The sequence below is a fragment of the Rhamphochromis longiceps genome, linkage group LG3 (genome assembly GCF_057381845.1).
Source record: "Rhamphochromis longiceps isolate RC_006_pf linkage group LG3, R_longiceps_female_GT1.1, whole genome shotgun sequence".
In the NCBI taxonomy this organism is placed as follows: Eukaryota; Metazoa; Chordata; class Actinopteri; order Cichliformes; family Cichlidae; genus Rhamphochromis; species Rhamphochromis longiceps.
In genome coordinates this window covers 36,912,284-36,939,950 of record NC_140559.1, presented here as the reverse complement: position 1 = coordinate 36,939,950, position 27,667 = coordinate 36,912,284, and the positions used below count along the sequence as shown (strand labels likewise).

Sequence of the window (27,667 nt, the reverse complement as noted above, 5' to 3'; positions counted from 1 at the left end):
TGATTATTTAGCAAGTCTTTGCAGACAAGTCGAAGTCTTCCATGGAAACTATAGGCAACCACAGTAAACTGCTAGTGACCAAAAAAATCACGAGGCTTCCGGTGCAGCATCCTCTTTGCAGCCAGTTTCAACCATTAGCCAATCAGTTGGGGGTACTCAGTATGTTTTCCAGAGGGGTCACCAACCAGTCTCTGGACCCGTGTGACTGAGGCTTTACTTAGCATTAATTACCAGCTTTATTTAAAAAAACACCACGATGGCAATACCCAATAGCTTAAAACTGTCACCTGAAGCTCTGACTCAAAGTGAAGACCACTGAAATGTCATCACATCCCAAAAACATGTTCTGAAACTCTCAGTGATCCTCCCAAAGACAGACAGATACAAGCACACACTCACACATCAGTAATCAGACAGAGATAGAGGCAAAAACCAAACCGTCTAGCTTTCTCTCTCTGCGCCAATGGCTGTGCTGTCGTCATGGGAGATGAGTGATTTCCAACCCATGGGGGCTCTTCCTGTCCTCTCCACTCATTTCCCGACAGTCTCATTCAGAACATAATTGCTGCAGTAAACTGAATTGTGCTGCGCTCCAGCAAACGCTGCTGACAGCTATTAAAAATCACTTTAATTTCACAATTATGATCAAATACAGATCTGAATTCTTCTGCCTCATGGGAACAGTTTAGAACTACTAGTACAGGTAGTACTGCAGGAGTACAGAAACACTGCAGACGAATGCATACATTTTAATTTCTTTGCATCTGAGCAAAGTAACCCGTTTTATTTTATATATGAAAATCAGATTTTCCAGTACAATTTATTGAATCCTTACTATGCTCAGCATTTACATACACCCAAACATTTACCACCAACCACAGACTTTACCACCATTTTATTTAAAGACTTCTGTGTGGTCACCTGTTAAAACTGAAGATAAATGATTGAAGCTAATTAGATTCTGCGTAAATAAAAGACTCAACCCCCCCCCACACACACACACACACACCTCCATTTCAACCAAAACGTCACACTGTGAAGTGTGAAGGATTCTTCCTTCTTCACTTAAGTAATGTTTTCACTCAAACACAAAGCACCGAATGAATTTCTCATTGCCCAGAATGACTAAAAGCTAGCCTCATGTAATTTCCATATATTACAAATTAAAGAATAAAACCACCAAACCAAGTGTTTTTTAAGCTAGACTGCAAACTCACTGAACCCAAATTTTAACAAGTGTCTTAAAAAAATGTTCAGATCAGTTACATGTAAGTGGAGATTTCTGGTGTGTATGAAAAAAATAATAAATGATATATGTTAATTATAGTTATTATATTAAATTACTCCGATATATTATAAGAGTCATGTCTTATGCTTATATTTTATACTAGTTTTATACATATATATATATATATATATATATATATATATATATATATATATATATATATATATATATATATACACATATATATATACACATATATATGTGTATATATATATGTGTGTATATATATATATATATATATATATATTTATTTATTTATTTTAATCAAGACCAACTGAGCAAAACTCTCTCTAACTCTATATCCAGGGGTGCACATAAGTGGTCCACAGGTACGCATGCGCTGTCAAAATAAAAGACGCGCACCAGATATGAAGTTGCAACGCACGTTTGTGTAAATAAGATTTACTGGAGGAGGACAGACATTTGTTTAGAACTCTTAACCCTCTCAAGGCAGGCGTTGCTGATTTGCAACAGTTAAAAACTAACAACCTGATTACCCCACATACATATTTTATGAGTTTTTTTTACTCAGAAGTACCACTGCAGGACTTGCTTGTGCATTAGCAACAAAAAGTTTAATTTGAGCCTGAGAGGGTTAAAGATGTCGAAGAAGCAAGCTCCTTTAAGCAATTACATTGGTGTTCCTCCACCTCCAAAGAAATATCAGAAGGAGTCCGAACCGCAAAAGAAGCGCTTATTCTCGAAAAAGTGGTTGCAGGAGGTGAGCTGGCTTCAAACAAATGGCAAACGGCATATTCTGCACCACATCTCTGTGTGTTCATCATTTGTTTGAAGCCAGCTCATGACATGACATTTCTATCTGAATATATCTCTAACTAGGGATGGGTATCGAAACCCGGTTCTTGTTGAGAACCGGTTCCCACTGTTTCAATTCCTTGGAATTGTTTGCCATTTTTGCAAACGATTCCCTTATCGATTCCAGTTGCCCTGAATGATGTCACCACGTTGCAGAGCATCATTTACCTGGCAGGAAACATGGCGGCTCAAACGCTCAAAAGTTTGATTATACTTTACGAGAACGGATGACAACAAGGCAACTTGCAATACTTGCAAAGTAGATATTTCATTTAAGGGAGGAAACACTACGAATATGCAAAAGCATTTGCTCACAAAACACGCGATGACCTTAAATGAATGTCGCGTTTTTAATTCTGCTCCGGACTCGTGACTCTCAACCCAGCAGCAGCGCTAACGTTTGCACGTCCTCTCCCGTTAATGCGGCAGGTAAATAATCAACTAACAGTGCATATTATGTTAGCGCGATCTGCCTTATTACAAAACCTGCCATTACTGTGCATTTAGGCGACCATGATGAGAGAGACAGAGTCTGGATCAGATGCTGGTAGTTCTCGCTGCAGTCTACCGGTAGCGTCTCCTTTCAGGCCAGGATAGACGAATGTCACCGAGCAATGACTAAGTTTGTGGTCAAAGGCTTGCACCCATTTGCCACAGCAGATGCCCTGATTTAAAGTGAATGTGTTTAATTGTAGGCAGGGACATTACTGGATATTCGTGTGTAATTGCTACAGAATAATTTATGTTATACTTTGTTATTGCTACAGAAGAACATTTATTTTATTATTTTACATTTACAAATTTTTTTTCCTGGGGATCCTGTGACACCCCATTGAAGAGCCGTAGGCTGGATCTCTTAAGATCTCACTGTTGGGTTTGTAAGGCCATGTTACTCCTAAATTTCTATCTTGTTCAAAGAGAAGATATAAAACAAAGTTCTAAGCTAATCGACCTTAGTGTTCTCCTTTTTTAAAAAGAATCGATAAAGAATCAAATCGTTAAACAGAATCGAAACTGGAATCGGAATCGTGAAAATCTTATCAATACCCATCCCTATCTCTAGCTCTAACCAATGAGAATAGGTCATTTTGTTTTTCTTAAATTCCTTTCCCAGATTTTGGCAATAAAGAAGCAAATGAAGAAAATTATAAAGAAATAAAATCACGTAACTGCCATACATAAAAATTAATTTACAACTTGTTCAATAAATGTAAGCTTTCCTTTTTTTAAATTCCAGGTAGGTCTCGGTAGGTAGGTCTTCTATAACTTTAAGCGTCTATGATTATTATTTTTTTCTAATGCAAGTTTTCTGACATTATTGAATATGGAAATGAGTAAAGGGGGATGCTTTGTGCAATTATCCAACACATAGTTTGTACTAGTGTATATAAACACCTACATTTGTATTTTTGACATTTTCTTTTCACTACTTTTAAAGAAGACATCAATTTCAAAATTGTCCCGTGTCTGAGGGGGAAAAAATTGTCTCACCTAACTTTTTCTGATTTACACTTTGAACTCCAAAGAATAAAGAATGTATTAAAAAATACTCTTAAACATTCCTGTCGAAGTCATGAGAGTTTGTGAATTCTACATAAATATTAATTTGCATCTTGAATTAGTATGCACATAACATAATGCAGTAATTATAATAGCTGTAGGAATTTCATTATGGCATATGTATTACAGTACTGGAGGCTCTACAGTGTTGTCTATTTGAGGACATGATTTGAGGACACGCATGATCTGACTTTTCACTTTACATGTATATTCCAGCCATGCATGGTGTCACAGGAACCAAACGGCCTCGACACTTTTTATTCTATGCAACATTTTATTCTCCACACGCACTGTTTAACTACAAAGGGCCTGCAGATGTGAAGTGGTAGGTGGGATGACTGCATAAACACACGCTGTAAGACGTGAGCGATTAGAGCACAAAGAAGAAACACTTGTTTGTGCAGCTCCAATTCCTCCGCACTGCTAAGTGTGATAAAAGAGCTCCGAGCCTCTGCACTGGTTCTGTGACTGCAGCCCAGGGTCGAGTCACTCCGAATCAAATCAAACAAGATGAATCAGAGGACCTGTCCCGTCACTGCAACATGTGCCCGCGTCCTCGCTGCTGCTGATGGAGATTCATTCGCTGTCTAAATAAAAGACACAGCTTTCCCTTTAGCTCTCATAAAAATTCATTTCAGACTGAGCTTATTGTTTTTCAGAGCAGTTCTGATACATATTTGAAGCAGATGGTTTTAATTTCTGCTGCTGGAGCTGCAGTGCAAAAAGAAAACTATTTGTTTTCTGCTTAAATCGACTCTTATGGAATTCATAACTTTCTTTAGAAAAACTAAAGAAAAGATAAAATTACAGTCCCATACACATAAGTGATTACAATGTCAACAACCCAAAACAGTGAAGCATGGGACCTTTAAGAAAATTTTCCATGAATCCAAGAACTGATAAAATCGGATTCAAACTCCTTTCATTTTGATACCGAATGGGGAGGCTAGTTCGGTAAGGTGTCAACTTACTGGGTTAACAGACATTAACAACGTCACCACCTCAGCCAACCAACGTTAACAAGACCAAAGTACAAAAATGTTTCTCTCTCCTTCCTAAAAGTTTCAACGGCCTAGAGATCAGATATAGTGATTGTGTGTGTGCATTTGTTCGTGTGAAAAAAGAGAGATGGTAATGATGTATATGCATTCCTGTCAAACCACAGGAGAGATATGATCAGCAGACCTGAAACCCGTAGAAGCTTTTAACAAGAAAAACGTGGGTGCAAATCAACCAGTGATTGAGGTGTCCATTTAAAAATTAAACATCCGGTTTTTCAAGAAAATAAATGAAGGAATTTAAAAAATGGCCACAGACTGTGTCTAAAAGATAGATGAAGCCACTGTGATGTCACCTACTTAAATAAATTTAATTGAATTAAATCATAATAACCTGTCAATCACAAAGTAGACATGGCTCAAAGCATACCCTGCATTATTATTTAATATATACTCAGTCGGACCATGTTTCAATAACTGTACACTATGCTGTATTTATGATACATGACGCTAGCAAAAACCTCATCAAGGAGTCGCCCCCTGCAGGCCCTTACAAATAATGCGTTTTTTCAACACTGACTTTTCACACTCGAGGCTACGTCCATCTTTTATAGACAGTCTATGGCAAGGACTCTCAGAAGTTACTCAGTAGGTCAGCTTACCTATGGAGCCAAACATTTCAGTCACCGTGTCAATGTGAATTGTAACAGAAACAAAAGTGAAAACATGAACTCACTGGATGGTGATGCATAGTGGCGTCTAAGGTGTTCAAATCAGCATGAAATATCTGTTTTGGGAAAAAGCACAAATTCACCTCAAAGTCTATTTTAATAACTGGTCAAGAGGTTTCAATGATCAACTGATCTTTACTAGAGCAGGGAGAAAGGTTTGACAGCCAAGGAAACCTAGCTACTGAACACAGGTTAGACGACCCTGGAGTGTGCATACGAAAAACAAGTACAAGCGGCTTCGACAAAGTGGCAAAAAAAAAAAAATCATATGAAGACATTGATGAAATATCAGCGAAAGCAGCAACTATTACTGTTATTTTCAAGTGCGGATTTGCAATTAGTCTGCATCATCTACACTCGCCAACCAGTTCACCTGCTCTTTAATGTAAATATTTAATCAGCCAGTCACATGGCAGTAGCTAACTGCATGGTGAAGACGAGCTGCTGAAGCCCAAGCTGAGCATTGGAACGAGGAAGAAAGGTGAATTTAGTGACTTTGAAATTGGCATGGTCAAAAAGCCACGATCTGCTGGGATTTTCCCACAAGACCATCTGTAGGGTTTGCAAACAATGGTCTGAAAAAGACAAAATACCCAGTGAATGGAAGTTTTCTGGGTGAAAATGTTTTGTTGATGTCAAAGGTAAGGGGAGAGTGGCCAAACTGCTTTTATCTGCTCAAATATCCACTTATTGCAACCAAAGGAGACAGAAGAGCATCTCTGAAAAGCAGCAGAAGACCACACCTACCACTCATGTCATTTAAGATGAGGAAATTCAGGCTCCAATTCACAGAGGTTCACTAAAATTGGACAATAGATGATTAATCTCGATTTTGACTACGACATTTGGATGGTAGGTTGAGAATTGTAGTGGTCCAGTGGTGCTGTAATGGTGTGGGGGATGTATTTGCATCATGGGCCTTCAGTCAGCAAATCTTTCAGAGGAATGTTTCCAGGATCTTGAATCTGTGCCACGATAAATTGAAGTAGTTCTGAAGACAAAAGAGGGTCTAAGCCCGGATTTGCAAGGCGTAGCTAATGAAGTGGCTGGCAAGTGTAAATCTGAAAGCGGTAGTGCTATAGCATGGATTCAACACAATAACGTGTCATATTCTGTGGGCAAGAGTCCAGTCTTGGTTTATATAAAGGTGGAAGTAAAGTCCTAAACATAGCTATTCCTTCTGTCTCGTCTTCTTTCCACATTGCTCTGTTTCTACCTCTTACTTTCTTTATTCCTGCTGTTTAAAGCTCTTGTTCTTCCAGTCTCTTCCTCTCACTCCATTAACTCTCATTCTTTGCCTTGGATCAATATCATGCTTCCATCTCATCCCCCTCAACAATTCCTCCTCTATCCAGGCCTTCTGTTTACTACCCAAATCGATACCTCCTCCTACTCTTCATCCTTTATTTTTCACTCTGATTTCTTCTTCATGCCACCTCCAGCTCTCCAGCCTCTTTCCTATTTTTAATCGCCTACAGTCTTCAGCCAGTTTTGGATCATTGTTTCATGTCATCTGCGTTATAAGACGCCCCTTCTGCAGTCATTCCCACAACTCACCGTCAGTGTTTTTCCTCCTTTCATCTTCTCCACTTTCTCCTCTATCAAACAAACATTTCTTCTCCATCTACTCGTCTCATTTTAAGATTTGTGAGGCCACCTTTCATTCCTTATTTGCTTTGATTGTGGATCTTTTCATCTATCACCACAAGAAAAAAAATCAAACTTCATACTTGTTGCATATTTCGCTTTATCACAGCATAGCTGTAAAACTGATGACCAGGGAGCTAAATTTGAATGCAGCTGAATAACTTACAACAACTTGGCTCAAACTTCACTTTCAGCTGTGGTTACTAGATTGGAGTAGCTATAGGGGACATAACTGTAATCATCCCTTTCATGCATAATAGCTGAAATTTTCAATACAGCTGAAATATTATGATCTCAGAGCTCAGCTATGTTTCATGACGTGTAAATCCCTCTGGTAACGAGCAGCAGTGGACAGCTGAAGTCAAACCACAAAAGTAACCAGTGCATTGCCATCCTGTGTGTAACTTAACGCCCTTTGGCCATGTTATAGATAGCCGTCCACTACAAAGTGCACACTGGAGGTCAGAAGGTCACTTTGTGGGATTTTTTTCCCCACCAACTGATTTGTCTAGTTCAGTGATTACCAAAGTGTGGGCCCCCTGGTGGCCTGTGAAGGTTCTGCAGGCGGGCCACAGTAATAAGTTAGTACAGTTACGTAGTAATATAAGTTTATGTATTCAAACAAAAAGTGAACTGAAACTGGTAATCGTGTCTGTGTCCCAGTGGCAGGTTTTTCACACATTGCCCTTAACACTTTGCATATGACTGGGTAGCATTAGCAATTTATAGCTAACAGCCTTTTAAGAACATGCATTACTTTCTCTTTCACTAGAGTGAAGATTTACGATTGGGTGGGCCCTGTGGGATTTTCTGGTTTTTAAAGTGACTTTGGGAATGACTGAATTAGAGCATTTGCTGGAGATTTCGGGTGCAATAAAGGTTTTAGCTGGCTAGCAAATAAAAGAGGTAGAGCTGCACTCAGAATTAGCCTACTGTGCTAATGTACACATGCTAAGTAAAGTATTTTAGCTGGCTAGCATCTGATACACATGAAGATGATGGCTTGGGTTTAAAATAATCACCTGGAAGCTTAGAAAATAGAGTATTGTCAGAAAGTTTTTTTAGGGTACTGCTACTAATAATCTAAAACATTTTTTTAGACAGTAATATGTTCAAAGCTATCAATCAACGCTCTTCACTTTTTTCACCTTTCTAGTTCATATAATATGACTGTCTTCAGAAACAGTAAAATTCCCACTAACAAAGAGAAGTTGATCAAATCTCCAGAGAGTTGTCACCACAGAGCTCAAAATGCCGATAGTGCCACTGGTCTTCTAGGTTAAGCCGTTTAGACCACCAGAGTGTGCAGGATGGAGCACCACGTCAAAGCCATCACCATGAAAAAAAAAAAAAAGCTGATTATGTGGTCTAGACATGCAGAGGTCTGCTCCATCCATCACAATACAAAACCTGCCAAAACGAGGCGTGGAGGAGAGGAGCAGGGAACAAGGTCACCTCAGTTCCTGCGGTTTAATTCTCCCTTTATGAGGCAAGCAGTCGATCACCTCTTAAATCTGACACAAGCTCATAGTACACATCCAATTTACCGACACTGCACTGATGAAGATGTATCAGTGTCCTGATTTTAACAAGTTGGAATAAAACTGTAAAGGTCATGACGCCTTTTCCTTCTTTTTGTGGCAAAGTTATGTGGCAAGGTGCAAACGGATGAAAAATGAAACAGGATGGTGCCGCAAGAAGGGACATTAACTTTCATAAAGTAGTCTGTTAATTGCTGATTGTAACTTTCAACAGACTAGCTGGATAATTGCCATATCATTACACTGAAAAAACAGAGAGTGAGAGTAAAAGTGAAAACTGAGTAAATACCTTTTTTTTTTTTAAAGCAGAACAAAGAGCAAAACACCTCCTGACCTACAATGTGAGCTTTGTAGTGGACACCCGAGTCACTGGTGACAAAGGACACCTTGTGAGTAATGGTAAGACACGGTTAGCATTGGACCTGGTATGACCACTGGTTGCTCTCATTGCTCAACTTCATACTAACAAAAGCTGCATCTGTGCATGAATGACAGAGAGACAGATGTAACAGTGAAGCCGCAGGGAGCAGGGGGAGTGAAGGTATGTGTGTTTAAATACCTGAGGTCAACCATCTGAAGCAATGGACAGCAGCAGAGGGGAGGCAGAGAGTGCAGGCAGGGTGAAGACGGATAGCAGCAAGAGTGCAAAGAAGGCTTACAAGATTGTAGTGAGACCTGCTGTGATGTGTGGGCTGCAGACAGTGGCACTGACAAAAAGACAGGAGGCTGAAGATGTTGGGACTGACCAGAAGGGACAGGATTAGAAATGAGTACAACAGAGGGACAGCTCAGGGTTAAAGACAAAGTTAGAGAGGTTGGTTTGGACGATGGGGTGATACAGAGGCCAGGTGAAAGGATAAGACGAGGCTGGATCACATGATGTTCCCTGAAACTAAAGCTGACATCTCATCCCAATTCGGATTATTTATATAGCTCCAAATCAGGAAAAACTCCCTTTTAACAGGAAGTTGAAGGCTCTGCCTCCAGTTCTACTTTTAAATACTCTAGGAACAACAAGCAAGCTCGCAGTCTGAAAGTGAAGTGCTCTACTGGGATGATACGGTGATGTGAGGTATTTAAGATCAGATGGAAGGATTTTAAATTAGATTCTGGATTTAACAGGGAGCCAATAAAGACAAGCCAGTATGGGAGAAATCTGCTCTCTCTTTCTAGTCCCTGTCAGGACTCTTGCTGCAGCATTTTGGATCAACTGGCTTTTCAGGGACTTTTAGGACATCCTGATAATAATGAATTACAGTAGTCCAGCCTGGAAGTACTAAATGCATGAACTAGTTTTTCAGCGTCACTCTGAGACAGGATATTTCTAATTTTAGAGATGTTGCGCAAATGGAAAGAACGCAGTCTTACATATTTGTTTAATATGTGCGTTGAAGGACATGTCCTGGTCAAAAATGACTCCAAGGTTCCTCACAGCGTTACTGGAGGCCAAGGTAATGCCATCCAGAGTAAGACTCCGGTTAGATACCATATTTCTAAGATTTTCAGGGCCGAGTACAATAACCTCAGTTTTATCTGAATTAAGAAGCAGAAAGTTAGAGGTCATCCAGGTCTTTATGTCTTTAAGACGTTCCTGCAATTTAACTACTATCTGGCTTAATCTCTCAAACATCCATGCGTCCATCCAGTTATCAGGTTTCAGCTGTCCATCACGTGGTCCTCTCTTTACCATACCCCAGGGTAAAACAACAAAAATGTCAAAGTAAAAGGAAGCAGCATAAGACATTTACATATATGTGGTTTCACCACGAAATCCAAGCAGGCAGAAACATTACTCAACAAAGCCCTTCGATCAGGTTGGCAAACTGACTGCACAAAGTGTCGAAACACCGAACTGGTGAGGACAAGCTGCACGTGACGGATTTAGACACGCAGAGCAACCGCTATTGCAAAACACACACAACGTTCATGTGAAAGTGCGCCGTTTCAAAAGGACTTCTCTCCCCTCACCTATCTGTCATGCTAATGAAACTGAACTCCACCAACACCACCCAACCCCCTCATTTTCTTTTCTTTTAAAAAAAAAAAAAAATTCCACTACAGCACCAGCTCACCTTTGCCCCCCTCTTCCCTCCATCACCTCCATCACGTTGAGGCTCGCTGTTTACATAAAATGTGAAGTTAAAATAGCCTCGGTCTGCATGCGCGAGACGATAAATCCACACACATAAACACACGCTGATGGAAGCACATGGCCTGTGTGTTTTGACAGTCTTCCAACACGCTGACGCTGTATTTGTTTAACAAATTGACCTCCTAAATATAGACTACGTTTCCCAGAGGAGGCTCTAAAAATGGAGACGGGCCCTTATGTGTATGTGTGTGTGTGTGTCCCTGCTTTTATTATATCCATTTGAGTGCACGGCTTGCGGCTACGACAGAAATTCCTCTGGCTTTCAAGTAAAATCAATACCAGCGCCTGTGGTCTTTTGTCGGACACTTGGAAGTAAGAAAAGAGCCACTCCTCGCTCCTCGAGTGTGTGATTATGAAACCCAAACACAGTGCCGGATACACCCTTATTGACGCTACTGTTTTCTTTATCTCTCTCTGCTTAAGCTTGCTCAGGTGGTTTCTCGGCCCTGGTAGTGGAGGTGCAAAAAGCCAAGGATTACAGTATGCTTTAATACGTAGGCGGGTTCTGGCTCTATGCGTTTAGGCGGGTGGGCGGCTGCTGCACACAACAGCGATGATTTCGCCTTTTCATGGTGGCATCGTGCAATTGGAAACACGTTGTGTAACCAGAGAGGGAAGTGATGCTTGCTCTACGTAACATATGCAAAAACAGTTGATGCTGTGAGACAATTTCTTTTTACTGCATTCAAATGTAGCATGATCAAACTACTGTGCGTTTCTGAGGTCCTCCCTATCTGGGCTGAAAATCCCTTTGTTTGGCTTCGGCTGCCTCACGTGGACGTTTGAATGATGTGGGTGGAGTTTGATGCTGAGGCGCTTACATAAAGAACTGTTTTTCAGTAAAGGAACATGATACGACTTTACTACTAGCTTTTTTGGGGGCAAGCAAAAGTGACTCAAACTCACTTGCACATGTGCACTAAATCACATATGCAAGTCTCAGCTTAAAAAGTCAGGTCAGAATTCATTTGGACTTCAGAGTCTTTAGGAAAAGCACTGCCAGATTTGGCTAAAAACACATTTTGGGGCAACACAGCACTTTGCCTCAGACTGCAGGCTTGTTTGTGGTCCCGAGGGTGTTTAAAAGTAGAATGGGAGACAGCACCGTCATCTTTCAGGCCTCACTACTCTGGAACCAGCTCCCAGTTTGGATTCAGCTAACGAACACCATCTCTACTTTTAAGTTTAGACTTATCCGGTGACCCTGAACTCTCCGTTATGCTGAAATAGGTCTCTGCGGACTTCCCATGCTGCACTGTTTCTTCTTCGTTCATATTTTGACACCACTACTGCTGTCTTCTCTTTCCCCTCACCCCACCAGTCAGGGCAGAGAGCCCTGAGCCTGGCTCGGCCGGAGGTTTCTTCCCGTTAAAAGGGAGTTTTTCTTTCCCACTGTTGCCAAATGCTTGCTCACAGGCGGTCGTGTGATTGGTGGGATTTCTTTCTGATATTCTTGGGTCTTTACTTTGCAATTTAAAGTGCTTTGAGGTGACTGTTAACCTGATTTGGTGCTATATAAATACAAATGAGCTGAAGTGAAAATTTAATTGCACTCTGGCTCCAGTTGCCTAGGTGACTCTCACTCTACTGTATTTAGTGCCAATGATCAGTAAAAGTAAAAAATCAGCAGAAGAAGCAAACTACACTAGCACTGTCATACAAAAAGCCATAAAATATGCTTTAAAAGGCCTCCATTTTTACTTGTATATGGCAAATGGTATATGGACTGGTTCTTCTATAGCGCTAAAACAGCCAGGTGAACAAAGGTGAGTGAAGAAGAAACCCTCAGTGCATCATGGGAAGCCCCTAGCAGTCTAGCATAACTAAGGGAGGATTCAGGGTCACCTGATCCAGCCCCATCATTTACATGATATATGATATGATATGCCACAATCCTGACATTGGATGAGTTCTTTATCATAACTTAAGCATTTTGTAATTTTGTTGTATTCTTAATGTCTGTTGTCCATGTTTGTTTTGAAAATGTGCATATGAGAATGTTCAATTTAATTTTTAGTTCAGTTCTATTAATATAGTATCAAATCACAGCAACAGTTGCCTGAAGGTGCTTTATATCATAACGTAAAGACCCTACAATAATACAGAGAAAACCCCAACAATCAGATGACCCCCTATGATCAGACACTTTGGCGACAGTGGGAAAGAAAAACTCCCTTTTAACAAGAAGAAACCTCAGGGAGGGGGCGACCATCTGTTGCAACAGGTTGGGGGTGAGAGGAAGGAGCCAGAACAAAGACACGATACATGACTCATTTACTGCAGATCGAATCTGTATACAGGTACAAGTAAGAAAACGGAAGCAAAGGAGAAAGGGTCAAGGTGGTCAAAGTCCAGAGCACAGTATTTACTTTTGTTCCTCCAGCACCAGAAACATCTGACCAGTAAGCTGACTCAACATTCTCACGTGGTTTGTAGTGACACATTTTGGTCTCCCTGTAATTTTCTCAGTATGAAAAGAAACCAAGTGAAGGGAAAAATGTCAGAGTTTGTCTGAAAGCAGTCTATATTTGACTCATCTTGTGAATTTTTAGCTGTATGAACAGTCGTTTGACCAAAGTTACACAACAAACTTATCAACTAGTTTAACACCTTAAAGAAGACATCTACAGCCTTTGTCGTCCTCTGAACTTTAACTTTGTGTCTCTAAAGGCAGATTCAAACAACCTTTCCTTCTTATTTAATGTTTTTTTGTTGTTATCAGATGTTTTTACACTTAGACGTGTTACTCATGTTCATTTCAACACGGCGGCCTGGTGAGACGTCTTGCTTTAACATCGCCCTGCAAGAAAGCTTAAAATAGCAACACAAACATTCAAGTCTGAGACGTTTATCGTGTCGAAAATATATTGTGTAGCGAAAGTTTTGGAAAATCAAGCCACGCTGGCTAAACGTTGGTGTGACACAAGAAGAAGAAGAGCTGTGCTCGACCCTATTAGAAGAAAGGAAGAAAACAAAAGTCAAAGAAAAGACTTTCCTTTCTTTGATACATGCACTGAACTTTGCTTCTTTGCGGTAAAAACAAGGTCTCTTCCCCTCTCTCGCCTGCACGACAGGTGGGGGTGGGAGCGTGCGTGGGCGTTCGTGCGACGCTGCGCTTAAAGTGTGTATCCCTGCGTGTTCGTGTGACGAGCGCCAGATTGCGGCGCAGCATGGCTGTACGCTCGGACTGACAGACCTCTGCAAAAATGAAAATAAGGACGCCTGCAAAAGGGATTAAAAAAAGCATTTTTTAAAAGCAAGAAAGTGAATAAAAAGAAAAGAAGAGTCAGGAAGAGCAAATGAAAGAAGAAAGAAAAACAAAGAACGGAAATGAAACGAGAGAAAAAAAGTAACAACAGGCAAAAAAAGGAACACAACAAAGAAAAAGGCCAAAAGACAGAAGCAGAAAAAAAAGAAAAAGAAATAAAAGAAAAACAGGAACTTGATGCATAAACAAAGAGAGACAGAACGGTCGGGGATTTACCAAATACAGTAAAGAGCGTGATTCTAGAATAAGCTCGGTTTCTCAAACATAGACACAGGATGACAAAAATAGACTTTCAGCAAAGAGTTCACTGAGTGGTTAGTGGTGGTGCAGAAAGCATGACAAACGTGTGTGTGTGTGTGTGTGTGTGTGTGTGTGTGTGTGTGTGTGTGTGTGTGTGTGTGTGTGTGTGTGGCTTTTCACAGAAGCAGGAGCCCCAGCGCTCCATCTGTGTCTCAGATTCCTGCTTCTATTCGTCAGACTGAAGGGAATCCTGCGCTTCAGCCACAACAACACGCTGCTGATCTTATCATGTGCACACGTTTACTCATTCATCTGCAGACATGTTGCACAGACATGCATGAAATACAAAAAAAGTGCTACTGTAAGTCGTAACCGGTTACGTCTTTAGTCTCAGATGTTGCTTTGTTTACTGTGAACAAGATAATGCCATTTTTTAAATGTGTTTCAGGCCTTATAGTCTCAGCCTGCAGGCTAACTAAAGGTTATTGTTGAGGTAGAATTCCTGTTAAAAGGAAGTTTTTCCCTCCCGCTGTCGCCAAGTGCTTGCTCATAGAGGGTGGATTGATTTTGGGGGTTTTCTCTGTATTATTGTAGGGTCTTTACGTTATGGTATAAAGCACCTTCAGGCAACTGTTGCTGTGCTATAAATAAACTTGAATTTAATTGAATATTCACAAACTTGGGGTCATTGCCAGGTGGTGACAACACCCTCGTCAGCTTTTAACAGCCGAGGGGTAAAAACGTGAACCAACAAATGCCTTACTTTATTGTGAAAGGACCCACACGTGTTCATGGGAAACGTGGTTTTAAATCTGAGCAGTAACAAATCCACTGCCCAGTTTATTTAATTTAAGGGACAGTGATAAACTCCCTCCTAAAACCATGACACAGTGGCGTTAATGCACCCTTCCCATATTGTTTGTTCTGCTGCTATTTATATACACGGTATGAGGATGTGGGGTAAATCATGCTGACATTTACATGTATGCGCATTCATTTGCATACGCACTTCCACGGCAGACATATTCAGGAAGCCACACGCAGGCTGGATTCCCAGGCCGCAATCTTTCTGTGCCTTCACCTGCAGATTTACAACACTGAGGTGTGTGTGGTGCATGCACATGCAGGGGTTATGTGGGACACTGCTTTGTTTCGGTGTTAAAGATGAAATTCCAGGAGACGGTCCTGCCTGACAATTTATTTTTAGCCTTACACACACACACACACAAACACAGACCTACTTTAAATACAAAAGGAGTCTGGAGTAAGCAGACACACACCATAACACCCAGTAAACACACCTATTCACACACCCATTCCTCAGCACTTCCTCTATTCTCCTTTCCATCACCCCTTCTCGCTCTTCTTTTACTCTCTTTATTTGTCCTCTCCATTGTTAGAGATATTTAATCAGGTCTTTGTGTTTTAAAAGCTCCCATGACCCTGATGTGTTTTTTATTTCCTGGTACAACTCTCGGTGCATGTCAACACTTTAGGAGTGTCTTGAGTACATGTATCTGCTCACATACATGAGGCCAAATCGCATTAGCTACACTCAAAATCTTGAGACGAGTCAAGAGAAAAAGGAAAAGATGGAGAGAAACTTGGGGTATATTTGTCTTTCTGATAACTTGCCAATACCGCTAACTCTAATATGATTCAGTGTCTGGCTCAGCCTCAAGCTTGATGACTAAGGGAAGACACTGAGATCCAAAAAGGCCGAGTCAGAGAACAAGACAGAGATGGAAATGGAGTGAAATTGGCGACTTCGGGCTGGGTAAGCGCTCCTTCCTAATATGATTATACCTCATCTTTTTGTGCCAGTGATGTCCTTGGGAGGAAGTTTCATTCCAAACCTGGAAAGGCTCTGCGGCCTACTAAGCTAAGTGTCAGGTCAAAAATAAAAAATAACACTGCCTGCTAAGGTTAAAAGGACACTTAAATAAAAAGAAAATCACATATATGTAGGCATCAGCAATTAGAGTAAATGCAACAGGGTCAATCAATGAAATGAAGCTTTTAAAAGCCAGACTAAAGCGAGGTTTGTGTGATAAAATCTGCCAGCGTCATCGGCTTGAGTCGCAAAGGGGGGCTGGATCCACACAGCAGTGTTCCATCTCCACTAATTGAGATGCTGTTGATTTGCTGGATGTCCTTAAATTAAATTAAGGTGTGCCGGACAGACGCCAGCTGGAAGTTGGGAAGCCTATGTAAACAAAAAACTCCAAAGTCTTCATGAGGGGAGCGTGACTCATCAGTAATGACAAAATAAAAGCTTTATTTTTGATTTACTTTAAGTCACTTATTAAGCAAGAACGTCTCGTTTGTTTTTGGTTTTTAACTGTGGTTTGAGGACAAAAAAAAAAAAAACACAATTAGATCCTGAGATATCCGGTCGTTCAGTGATGACATGACGAATCCTACTTCCGGGTGTTGTTAACATGTTTAATGTTATGTATTTTCTTCTATTTAATCTCAAAAAGCTCCTAAAACAGTCAGTGATCCCTGTTGACCTCCCTCAGCTTTTATTACCGCTAATCATTTATTTAAGCTCAGTTTTTAAAACCTTAGGATGGAACTACAGCACAACCCATGCAGCAGTATATGAATGACTAACCTTGTATTGTGGATGGATTATCTCAGTTGTTCTCCTGGCTGAAGTTTGGTCCTTTTACAGCATCCTGCCATGCGATTACATTTGTTCCTGACCACCGAGAACACTCATGTTAACTTTTATCGAGTGGAAAAAAAGTTAACTTGTTTATATTATGCTAACATAGCTGTGTCGCTAGCGGTCACGTAGCACATCATTATATACCAGCTAGCCCAACTTCAGTAACCCTACAAACGTCACTGCTGTTTAGTTTCCTGTCTTCATTTATGTTGGAAGTGATAGCAGAGCTGTACGTTTTAATTTGTTTCCAAAACCCCGCAGTCAGGACATGCTATATTGTATTTAGATAGAAGCTAGCGAGCTAACTCCCTGCTAACTTCTAACTCCGTTAAATGTCATAAATTCCATTTTCATGGATGGCTGGATGTTAAACTCAATTGTTACACCTGGTAGAGCAGAACGCTGATCATTTTATTAAAGATGAAAGACTTTAGACAGTTTTTCAACTCTCAGTAATGCCATAGTGATCGTTTGATATATGGACCTGCAGCGGAGTTTAGACCCAGACACTGACGTCAGACTTAACGATGGATTGGCCCTGACAGCTTATTTGGTCATAACACACACATTTTCCCCTCATAGTCAGCAGCAGGGGCCCGACCACCAAAAAAGACCCTAACTGTCTATGTCTATGAGTGTAAACCCAAATACTTGATTATGAACACAGGTCTTTGCATAGAAAGTACCAACGCACTGGCCGCCTTCCTTCAGCCGTGTCCTGCAAGCCTCCAACTGGAAAAATTGGAGTTTACCTTATATGAGGAGAAAGTCAGTGGGATGAATATTCTAGCCTGTGTGCGCTCAACGTAAATGGAGAAAAGGAGGCAAGCTCCTTTGAGAGACCGACTGGGTTTTATTTATACCCTCTCGATTTCACCCAGCGCTGAACCCTTGTAAAGGTCTTGGGTCTTTTCCTGCATGTGTTAACTCATGCAGTCAAATTAGCAAGAGTGAAAATAATATTTGTATTCAAAATAACATGCTTAAGAGAGGCATGTGTGAAAAGCTGCTCAGTGTTTGCACAGGAAATGCTTGGGCCAACTCCTTATTTAGTGCTCACATTAAGAAACTACAAACTGCAAAGCAGTTAGGGTTGTGCAAGCAGACACAATGAAAAATACCATCATTATTTGCAAGAAAATGCTGAAATTCACCTTGTGTTGCCAAAAGCATTTCAAGACTTCATGCCTTCCCTTTGGTTTTGTAATCCATTGTGACCATGAAATAGCAGTTTAGCACAGTTGACCAACGTTTTTAGGAGATTACAACTATATGGTGGACATTTCGGCTTCAGTCGCACAGCGTGGAAGCTTTTTTCTGCCAGTGAAAAACAAATAAAAGAAGTGCCATCCATAAGTCACTAGTGACCAGAGGTCTCTAGGACTGTTTGACTTGTTTGGCCCAGCCTTACAGCAGCACCTTTGGGGTTGTCTTTACATTCACTGTCACCCAAAGACTTACACTATCACCTGTTATACCTGTTATACACTATCACCAGAATGCGTTTACAGCATTCTGGCCACCGTGGGGTAACTATCCTTAAAGCTTAAAACCTTACTTTTGATTGTTATTTACTATTTTTCAAAGGTTTAAACCGACTTTTTAATCCCGTAAAGTTGGGTATTTTAACAAGGAAGTCTTTGGAGACTGACTTGATTCTGGAGTCAGCCTTAAGTATAGTTCAAACATTTAAAAAACGTACGCTGCTTGCTAGCTTGAATTTTGCTGGCACATCGCTATGACACTTGGGATGTTTTTTCTTTTTACTTTAATTAACCATGAAGTGATACTCTTCATGCCTTCAATGCCACACGTGAATTTGAACCCACGACGCTCTCTCCGTATGAAATCAGCGGTAACCACTGAGCTACCGTGCTGCACAAACGCTACCACAGGCGCAGCTCAGTCCCAGCGACTTGAAACCGAAAGCACAAATGAACGCTCCTGCAGGAAGCTCGCTCGGGTTTACTGCTCGTAAACAATCTTTTTACCATTGAACTGGTATTTTTTTTAGCCAAAACACAACTTATAAGGCTAACCCTCAACTTTGTGTTATGACTGTCATCATTATCAGCAGTATAGCTTACATGCAGTGCATTTCTATCATAACCGTGCAAAAATTCTCACACATGCTTTTGTTTAGTTGTCTAACTCATATCACTTTTAAACCAATTTCTTTACTTTAGTCCATGTGAGTCACTCATATGGACTAAAGTACTGCAGCGATGTATAAACTGAGGAGTGAGAGCCAAGGTGAGAAGCAAGAAAAGACAAAAAGAAGATGAGGGGGATTTACGAGCAACAACCAAAGCAGAAATAGAAAATAAATGAATTTCATCGTCTTTTTCCTCCATTCCGTAAACAATTTAAAACAAAAGCATCCAATCATATCAATCAATTTATCCATCTACTACATCTATGTCAGTCTATCATGTTGCGCCTGTGTCTCACTTTGTACCTTTCTTTCATAATGAAAACAGTCTTCCTCTGTTACGAACATCACACACACACACACACACACACACACACACACGCACACACACAGCTGTGTAAAAATAAGATGTGCTGTTTTTAGAAGGGAAGCCACATCCTTCCAGTACAGTCACACTGACTGCCAGTGTACTCTACTTCTACGTCGCTCTCGTTCTCGATTTTACTCATCGTTTCCAGGAAGATGCGCTAATATCTAAGGACAGTTTTTTTGTTCTCTGTTTTTTTGCAATCGAAGCCCCTCTGTGAACTACAGGTTTTGACTCATTTAATCTCTAATATTCTGATCTCTTTCCCTGCCGTTATCACTATAATTTGCTGTACATCTGCAGCGCACAAAATCTGATGTGGTGTAGCAGGATGTCGATTTAGGTTGTAATGCAAGGTCACGGTGTGAGCCAGATAATCAAAGTATTTGCATGCCACGTATAAGCTCAAAGTCCTCATTTGGCCACACTTTCTTCTCTTCAGCCCTGAATCTGGATTTTAATTAGGCTTTATAAAATGCACTCAATACACTCAAGATCAACCTCGCAGACTTGTTATTACTGTCACAGTGGAACCCCTACTTACGAAATTAATTCGCTCCCAAGGGTCTTTCGTAAGTCGAAGCACCCATCGCGCCTTTTGAGTGAACGATAGGCTAATTGCTAACTGCAACAACAATATGTCGTTCAAGTGGAACAGCGAAGCACAAGTACGAAAGCAAGGGGGTTGTCACATGATTCGGAGGGCATTGTGGGCTCAGCCAATCAGAGCCAGCGGATTTCGTTACGCGGGCATTTTGCCATAACACGGGCAGAAATACTGCAGTTAAGTGCCTTCGTAACTTGAATTTTTTGTTAAATGGGGTATTCGTAAGTCGGGGTTCCACTGTACATTTAAGTAATTCTACTCTTTCAAAATGAATATTCATAGTACACAAATAGTAATTACAGCTAAAAGACTAAACTGGCCACGCATGCTTACATGTTATCAGTAACATCTCAAGTTTCTGAGTATCCATAGGATTACACATATTACTGTCACCGTCTAAATAATCCACAGGGGGAGCCCTCTTGTGCAACACATTGCAGGAAGTGAACCACACACCTACACAGGTTTGTGACACACTAAAAGGCGTCTTCTTACATCAAACGACTTCTCTTCAGCCCTCACACACTGAGAAACTATGAATCTCCCGAGAGGGATCCGCTGAATGAAACAGCGAGTCGTACGCATCGACAAAGATGACAAAAGCAGTGCAACCAACAAACCAACATCCAAACAACAAACAAGACGGTGGAAGGCGAGCTGCCACACAGCAGGTGCATTTTGTGATTTACGCCAGTTTTTGCTCCAAAAAGGCCATCCCACACAATCACTAATGACATCACCCGTACCTCAGCAGTCACAGAAAGTATACTCATGGCTTCATGGATACATCGCCAACCGTTGCTTTGGCATGCTCTGGACAGAGCCTGACAAATAAATACATGTAACGTATACGTGTATTTTTAAAAAACATAACTGTATTCGTGTGAACCTATATGTACACACACTATTGGTAAAAAATACCTGTATATGTGTTTTTTATTTTTAAAATTGCATATACGATACTCTTCCTAATCTTTATAAAATAATATGTATACGTTATTTATAAAAATACGTATACGGGTGTTTATAAAAATGTATGTACAGGGCCTCACCTTACTGTCTCAATAAAACAAACTAAATGGATAATAGTTGGTGATTCCTGGTTTGTTTTCTTAGTTTTTGGGATGCCTTTTGTCTATGGACAAAGACCTCAGTGACACATGCTGTCTGCAGCTGCTTCTTGCTACTTCACAAAGTGTAACCTTAAGGTATTGCCTATAATTAGGTGTCATCTGACTGCACCAATAGAGAAAGGTATTTTAAACACAGCTGTTTCAACTGTCCACCTTCAAAGATGGAGCAAAAGGGCAAATATGGAAGGAGAAAGCAACACAACACTCACTACAAGCGTTCACACAAAACACAACTATCACTGCCGCCATCGTTAAAACATACCGAACTACTTCATAGAGAAGGGTTAATAACTACCTGGTTTGTAGCTACTGAACTTTCAGAATAAGAGCGGACTAACTGTCCACCAGTATGCTGAAGAGGCCTGTTCTTTCAAGACCGATGAGGAAATAATGATATAAAGCACTAAAAACGAGTTGCATACCCAGGGTGCTTAGTGTACTAGGCTCTATGACGGATTTTACATTAAAAACCATGACAGTGTAATATTTTTTAAACCTAAAAAAAAGCAGTTTTATGAGCATGCATTTAGTTTGTGCAGCTGACAGGCTGTCAGAGGAGGACAAATTAATGATCACGACACTGTAATAATGAAATATGTACTGCAACACAGCAGGTAAGCAGCAGCATTAGTAAGAATAATAATTGTAATTACTGTAATTGTAGGAAATGCACTAGTGAATATGATGAATAGAGCTGGCTCTCCCTTTCTCTTTGTCACTCACACACACACACACTCACACACACACACACACACACACACACACACTTTATTTCAAGTGTCATTAACAGATGTGTTTTTGTGCTGCTGACTCAGTCTCTTTCTCTTCATGTGGTACTTAAAGTCAAGGCTGATAACAGTGCATGGGCTCACAGGCAATTCAACACATGCATGTACACACACACACACACACACACACACACACACACACACACACAAAGTATTGCAATGCAAGGTGGAGTCAAAAAGAATAAATGGAATCACTAAATATATGTGATCTCTCAGGACAGCAGTATTGCAAAAGCACTATATGTGTGTGTGTGTGTGTGTGTGTGTGTGTGTGTGTGTGTGTGTGTGTGTGTGTGTGTGTGTGTGTGAACGATGTGGTGGCTGTCTCTTACTTCCTGTTAAAGGGGTTTTAAGAGAGAGAGCGAGGCTGACAAAAACCCAGAGAGAGAGTGAGTCTATTTTTGGCCCCTGTGAGACAAAAAAGAAAAAAAAGATGAAGAGATAGCAGCAGGGTTAAATAAAACCGAGAGGCGCGCTGAGGCGTGAAAGCAAAACAGGAAAAATGAAACACAAAAGTTAAGCAAACAGAAAGAGGGAAACGGGGAAATAAGATAGAGAGAGAAGTGTAAAACTGCCCTAATGCACACTGTCTGCTTTTAAAGGCCAACACCCTGATAGGACGAGGTGTATGCATCAGAGGAATCCACGTCCTCTTAACAGAAACAGCCTGCACTCACTGAACAGCACAATCTGGCATCTAACTAGTGGCACAATTTTTTTAATGTATTGTTTTGTTTTTTTCTTTCTGCAATCAACTTTCCCACACTTGCACAAAGCCCATATACAATATACGAGACCTGAGACATGAAGCTACATCTTTACTTCTCTTTTAAGCCGTTAGCTTTCCAGTTAGCTTTCCAGGCTAACGCAACACTTTTTTCTACTCTACGGGGTATTGTGCTTCTAATAACAGCTGCACACACATCATTTGCAGCGCCATAAAAAAAAACTGAAATTAAGCAACAACTGAAAATAACTAAACCACAATAAAAAAACAAAAAAAAACAACAACAATCCCACAATGCAATCAGCTAATAAAGCTCCAATTTTCTAACTTTCAGGCCTTTTCTCATTCAAGGCTGCAGCAGTCTACCGGGTTTCCGACGAAATTAAACGCCAAATTTAAAGCAAATTCACTGAATAATAGCTACGGAAGCTGCAAATTACTGTGCACTTCCATCTCTTACTGTTACATTAATATTAGGATCTGGGTATAAAGTGCTGCTGCTGGTGCAGAAGAAGAAGCGGTTACAGAAACGATAACATGGAAAACAGGATGGAAAGCTGATTTCTGATTTATTCATGTGTTGATTTAAATAATGTTACAGTTAGCACACTGCTTCATACTGCTTGGAAAATCTATCAGCGAAGGAAAATATAGGCGAGCACAAACGGCAGCGGGTATCTAAGCCTTAAGTTTCACAGGCATCTTCATTTATTTGTCAGTTCTCTTCCATTGCACCAACTTCCCCTTTCAGCCAAGCATTAATAGGGTTTCTGCAATATTTGGACGTTGTCCCAATTTACTTTTTCATGCACTGAAACGCAAGTGTACCACCCTGCAACCTCACTTTAGAGTTGCACAGCCTTCAGTCTTTTGTATACAAAATACAAAAGTCTTTCATGTAAAATATAAGTGAAAGCAGAAAGCAATTATTTGCAATGAACACCAATCGCCAGGTCACTTTTTTCATGTCATGTTACTTACCAAATTTGTAAGTGACATGTTTTAGTGAGATGTATAATTCTAATCAGAAGCGTGTATTCTGTCCAGTGAAAGGGAGGACGTGTCAGCATAGCAAGGCAGCTTAAAAAGACCTGGTAAGCATTACATTTTCTAACCAATCTAACCATGTGATTTCTATATATGAAACCTAACCAAGCAACACATTTAAAATGACACAAATCTGTGACGTGTATGACTTGAACCTCATCCTGAAGCATGAGCAGTGAGATCACTCGATGTATGAATGACCCCTCCAAACTCCAAACGCAGACGTTTTTTGCCTTTTGAAACTACAAAATATTGGGTTTTTAGCTCGATGGTTGAGCAGGTGACCCGTGTCACAAGGCTGAATGCAACGGCCTTGCTTTGCTGCCTCATGCACCTCGATTTCTTCGCGGCACTATGTAAAAAATACTGCCAGCCGCCACTGCTACCACTCAGCCTTCTGGTAGATACACCTATCGTATCAGTTTCAGTCGCCTTGTTCTCAGGTTATTGTTATCAAGATTTTCAGAAAACTTGACCGAGATTCAAACTCATCTGAGATCTTTAGTAGATAAAACACACCTATGGAAGTGTATCAGAATTGTACACTGCCTAATTTCTGAGTTCGCAAACTTGGGTGTCTATGCTGTCGGCCCGAGCGGCAGGGTGACAACACAACGCTCCTTTTTCAGCTTTAAAAACGAGGAAATGACAAATGACACTTCTCAGCTGCAACAGCTCATATGCCGTTTTATAGCATTCGAATGACTTGCAAATCATTTCATGTTTATTTACACTTTTTTGTAAATGTAGTTGTAAAATGTTGAAAACGCTGCACATAGCGCCTTTACCTGCAGGTGCTACGAGGGAAAAAAACAGACACATTTGCAGATGTTATCAGAAACCTGTGAGGAAAGTCAACTCAAACTGCGCAGCTTCAGCGAACGGAACCAGTTGAGGGTATATTATCCATCTCCTGCTGGCAGAGAGAGATATCGCTTCAGAGGCACGAGACAAACACGCCGAAACTCGTGCTTTGTGCTGTCAGTCTCCGGTAACGAGCAGAGGAACACGAGCGGTAAATGCGCATGGACGCAACACCTTTCACTGATTGATAACGCACCGTTAGCACATTAGCACACAACTGCACACCTGCCGAGACTGAAACGCCCGTCAGTGATAGCACAAATGCACACACACACACTTCTGCTAATGACCGAGAGCACACATGAGCACACACACAAGATATTGTTCTCTCCTCATCATTAGCACATTTCCATGAGTGAGCGTCAACATGGTAGACACAGCTGCTGCAGATAACTCATCAACTTTGTCTCACAGCACACACACTTTCTTTAATGGCCTGCTGCCTGCGGAAGACTGATGACGGTTCAGGCTTGGTAGATGCATAGGAAAGGGAATGATAGAGCAAAATGGAGACGAGGGGAGGGGAAATGAAATCAAGAGAAAGGAAAGCGTGAGGAGAGAGATCAATACGGGGATGCCGGGACGAGGAAATGCACCTGAAGTCAACCTGGTTTGACTGATCTAAATCTTTTTTGATGTTTGTGCTCAGCTCGGATTGTTGTGAGAGAAATGCTGCAGCTTTTGAGGTGAGGGTGGGAAGTGAGCATTTGACAGACACATTAAGCTCAAACAATGATGTTAAAACGTGAATAAAACAAAAAAAATGAAAGACACGAAAACCTGCAGTGAAACATGAGAGATGTGAGGAGGAAACCTCTGTGCACAGCACGTTCTGCAGGAGTGAAGCCAAAGATGGCAACCACAATAAACATGTAATCATGAAGAAAATAACCACAAGTAGTGCTATATCAAGACTATAAAAATAGAATCAAAGCTCAACAGTGTTTTTTTTTTTCTAATGCGCGCTTTACTCAGGCGCAATAGATTGATAGATATAGATTTCTGCTGAATCAAAACAATCTCAACTGCTTTCACATTGCTTCAGCCACACTACATAATCTACATTCAAAGGACTCTTTAGACCTTTAGAGCTCTGAGAGAAGAAGAAAATTAGCTTTACCTGTCAAGTTAGCTCAACAACAGAAGGAATAAGGGCTCTCAAAAGCCTGCCATTGTTTCTACCCAAAAGCCCCAAACTTTTCTAGACATTAACGCCTCTGCATCGCCTAGAATGAAAATGTCACACACTCAGGTCAGACATTAAAAGCTGTTTACCCTCCCAGTTCTGAATGCAACCATCCGAGAATGCACGGCTTGCAAACTTACTACAGTATGTAATTGTTCCATTCACGCAGCATTTGCTAACTCTGTAGAATCCCCAGCTAGTCACATTGTGATACTGTTACGGACCAATCCCAAAAAGTTGATTCTGTTGATTCTGTTCATCTGGACGTAGTGTTTTCAGTGGGAGAAACGTTTCGTCACTCATTCAAGTGACTTCTTCATTCTCTTCATTGCTGACTGCAGGTTTCCCCAATCTTATAAACAGTACATTTGCATAGTGACTGAAACCAGCCCACTGAATGAACAATGGGCTGTGAGAGCAGTTTCTTGACCACTAATTTGCAAACTGTTGTGACCATTGATCAACAACCACTGTTCAAAGTCCAGGCCATTTACCATAGAGAGGCCTCCCAGCTCATTGTTCATTAAGTGGGCTAGGTTCAGTTATTGTGAAAATGTACAATAAGTCTGGGGAAACCTGCAGTCAGCTGAGACTGAAGAAGTCACTTGGATGAGTGACGAAACGTTTCTCCCACTGAAAACGCTACGTCCAGATCAACAGAATCAACTTTTGGGATTTACTTACCTGGATGATTGAGCATGCATTAAGACCTTACAGACCAATATAACCAAACATCAGTGATGTTACTCATCCAGTTTGCGGTTCATCTAAATCCAAGGGATTCTTCCTTTAAAACCTTTAGCACAGTTTGGGTTAAGACCTTTCCCATGATCAGCTTGTTTAAGTTTAAGTTAATTCAGTAGGAGTAGCGATTCTTGTGACCAATGGACATGTTGCCACAATGCTAGCTAATCAAAATGAATGTGGCTTACTTACTATGTTACTATATTACTAGGCATGTTTGGTTAAGTCGCAGAAAATGTCTACAATGGATAGTAAAAAAAATAGGGACTTTTCTGACATTTAACTCTTTATCTATTGTCAGGCAGTGTCTATTTAGTTACTTTAGTGTTGTATGAATGGATGTGAGGGAAGTCTTTATCAGCAGGAGAAACTGTAAAACTTGTGAAAACACAGGTAAAGGTCCAAAATGCATGCCCTCCTTCCCATTTTCCAAAGCTGTCTATTGGGACAGGAGTCTACTGGAGTCTCTTCCTGGGCCGATTGTGGTCTCTGGTCCTTATGATTGACACCCCTGTTACACTGACTCAACCAAATTCTGTTTGTAGGGTTGTTTGATGAATCCAGACTAGACCCAATCTATCCAGCCTGGACCAAGCACGGAATTTACAAGTGTACTACACACAGACCTGACATGAGCTGACTCAGATTCCTCTGCAGTATTTTAATGTTTTTCAAAGGCATCTTTCACCAGTTCAATCACAAATGATACAAAAAAAGTCACATTACAATGACCGGTAATTCTCAGCTACAAAACACGAACACGTATGTTGTATATTCTGGACTGCCAGATAGCCACTACTCTGAACGTGAGCAGGACCTGAACTTAAACGATTGAAAAGAAGCTTGAAAAACTATGAGGGGTTTCACAAAACAGATGAAGGACGAGCGGATGAAAAGAAAGGAAGGAATAGCGGGATGATGAAAGGACAGGTCGGAGAAGAGAAAGAGGGGAGCATTTAGAGATCAATGTAGGATAAATGAAGAGCAATGAAAGACTCAATGAATGACCGCAAAAGACATGCGGTGAAAAGAGGACATAAATAAAAGATCGGAAGTAAAGGCAGCAATAAGAAGGAAGTTACGTTCTTATAACAGGGGTAGGGGGGGGCTTCAAGGCTTTTTCCCTCAGTAGATTTC

The 27,667-nt window shown here is 40.8% G+C and overlaps 1 protein-coding gene across 3 annotated transcripts in view; it reads right to left on the bottom strand.

Annotated features, from left to right (window-relative positions):
- LOC146674447 (diacylglycerol kinase delta) overlaps nt 1-27,667 on the bottom strand; it is a 93,248-nt gene that overhangs the window by 48,732 nt on the left and 16,849 nt on the right. The window contains exon 4 of one of the 3 annotated variants that reach the window (XM_085395942.1): nt 5,399-5,449. The exons of the other annotated variants lie outside the window; for them this stretch is intronic. Coding sequence (XP_085252068.1) covers nt 5,399-5,449 — 51 coding nt within the window. The remainder of the gene's footprint in view (nt 1-5,398; nt 5,450-27,667) is intronic. 3 annotated transcript variants of the gene reach the window in all.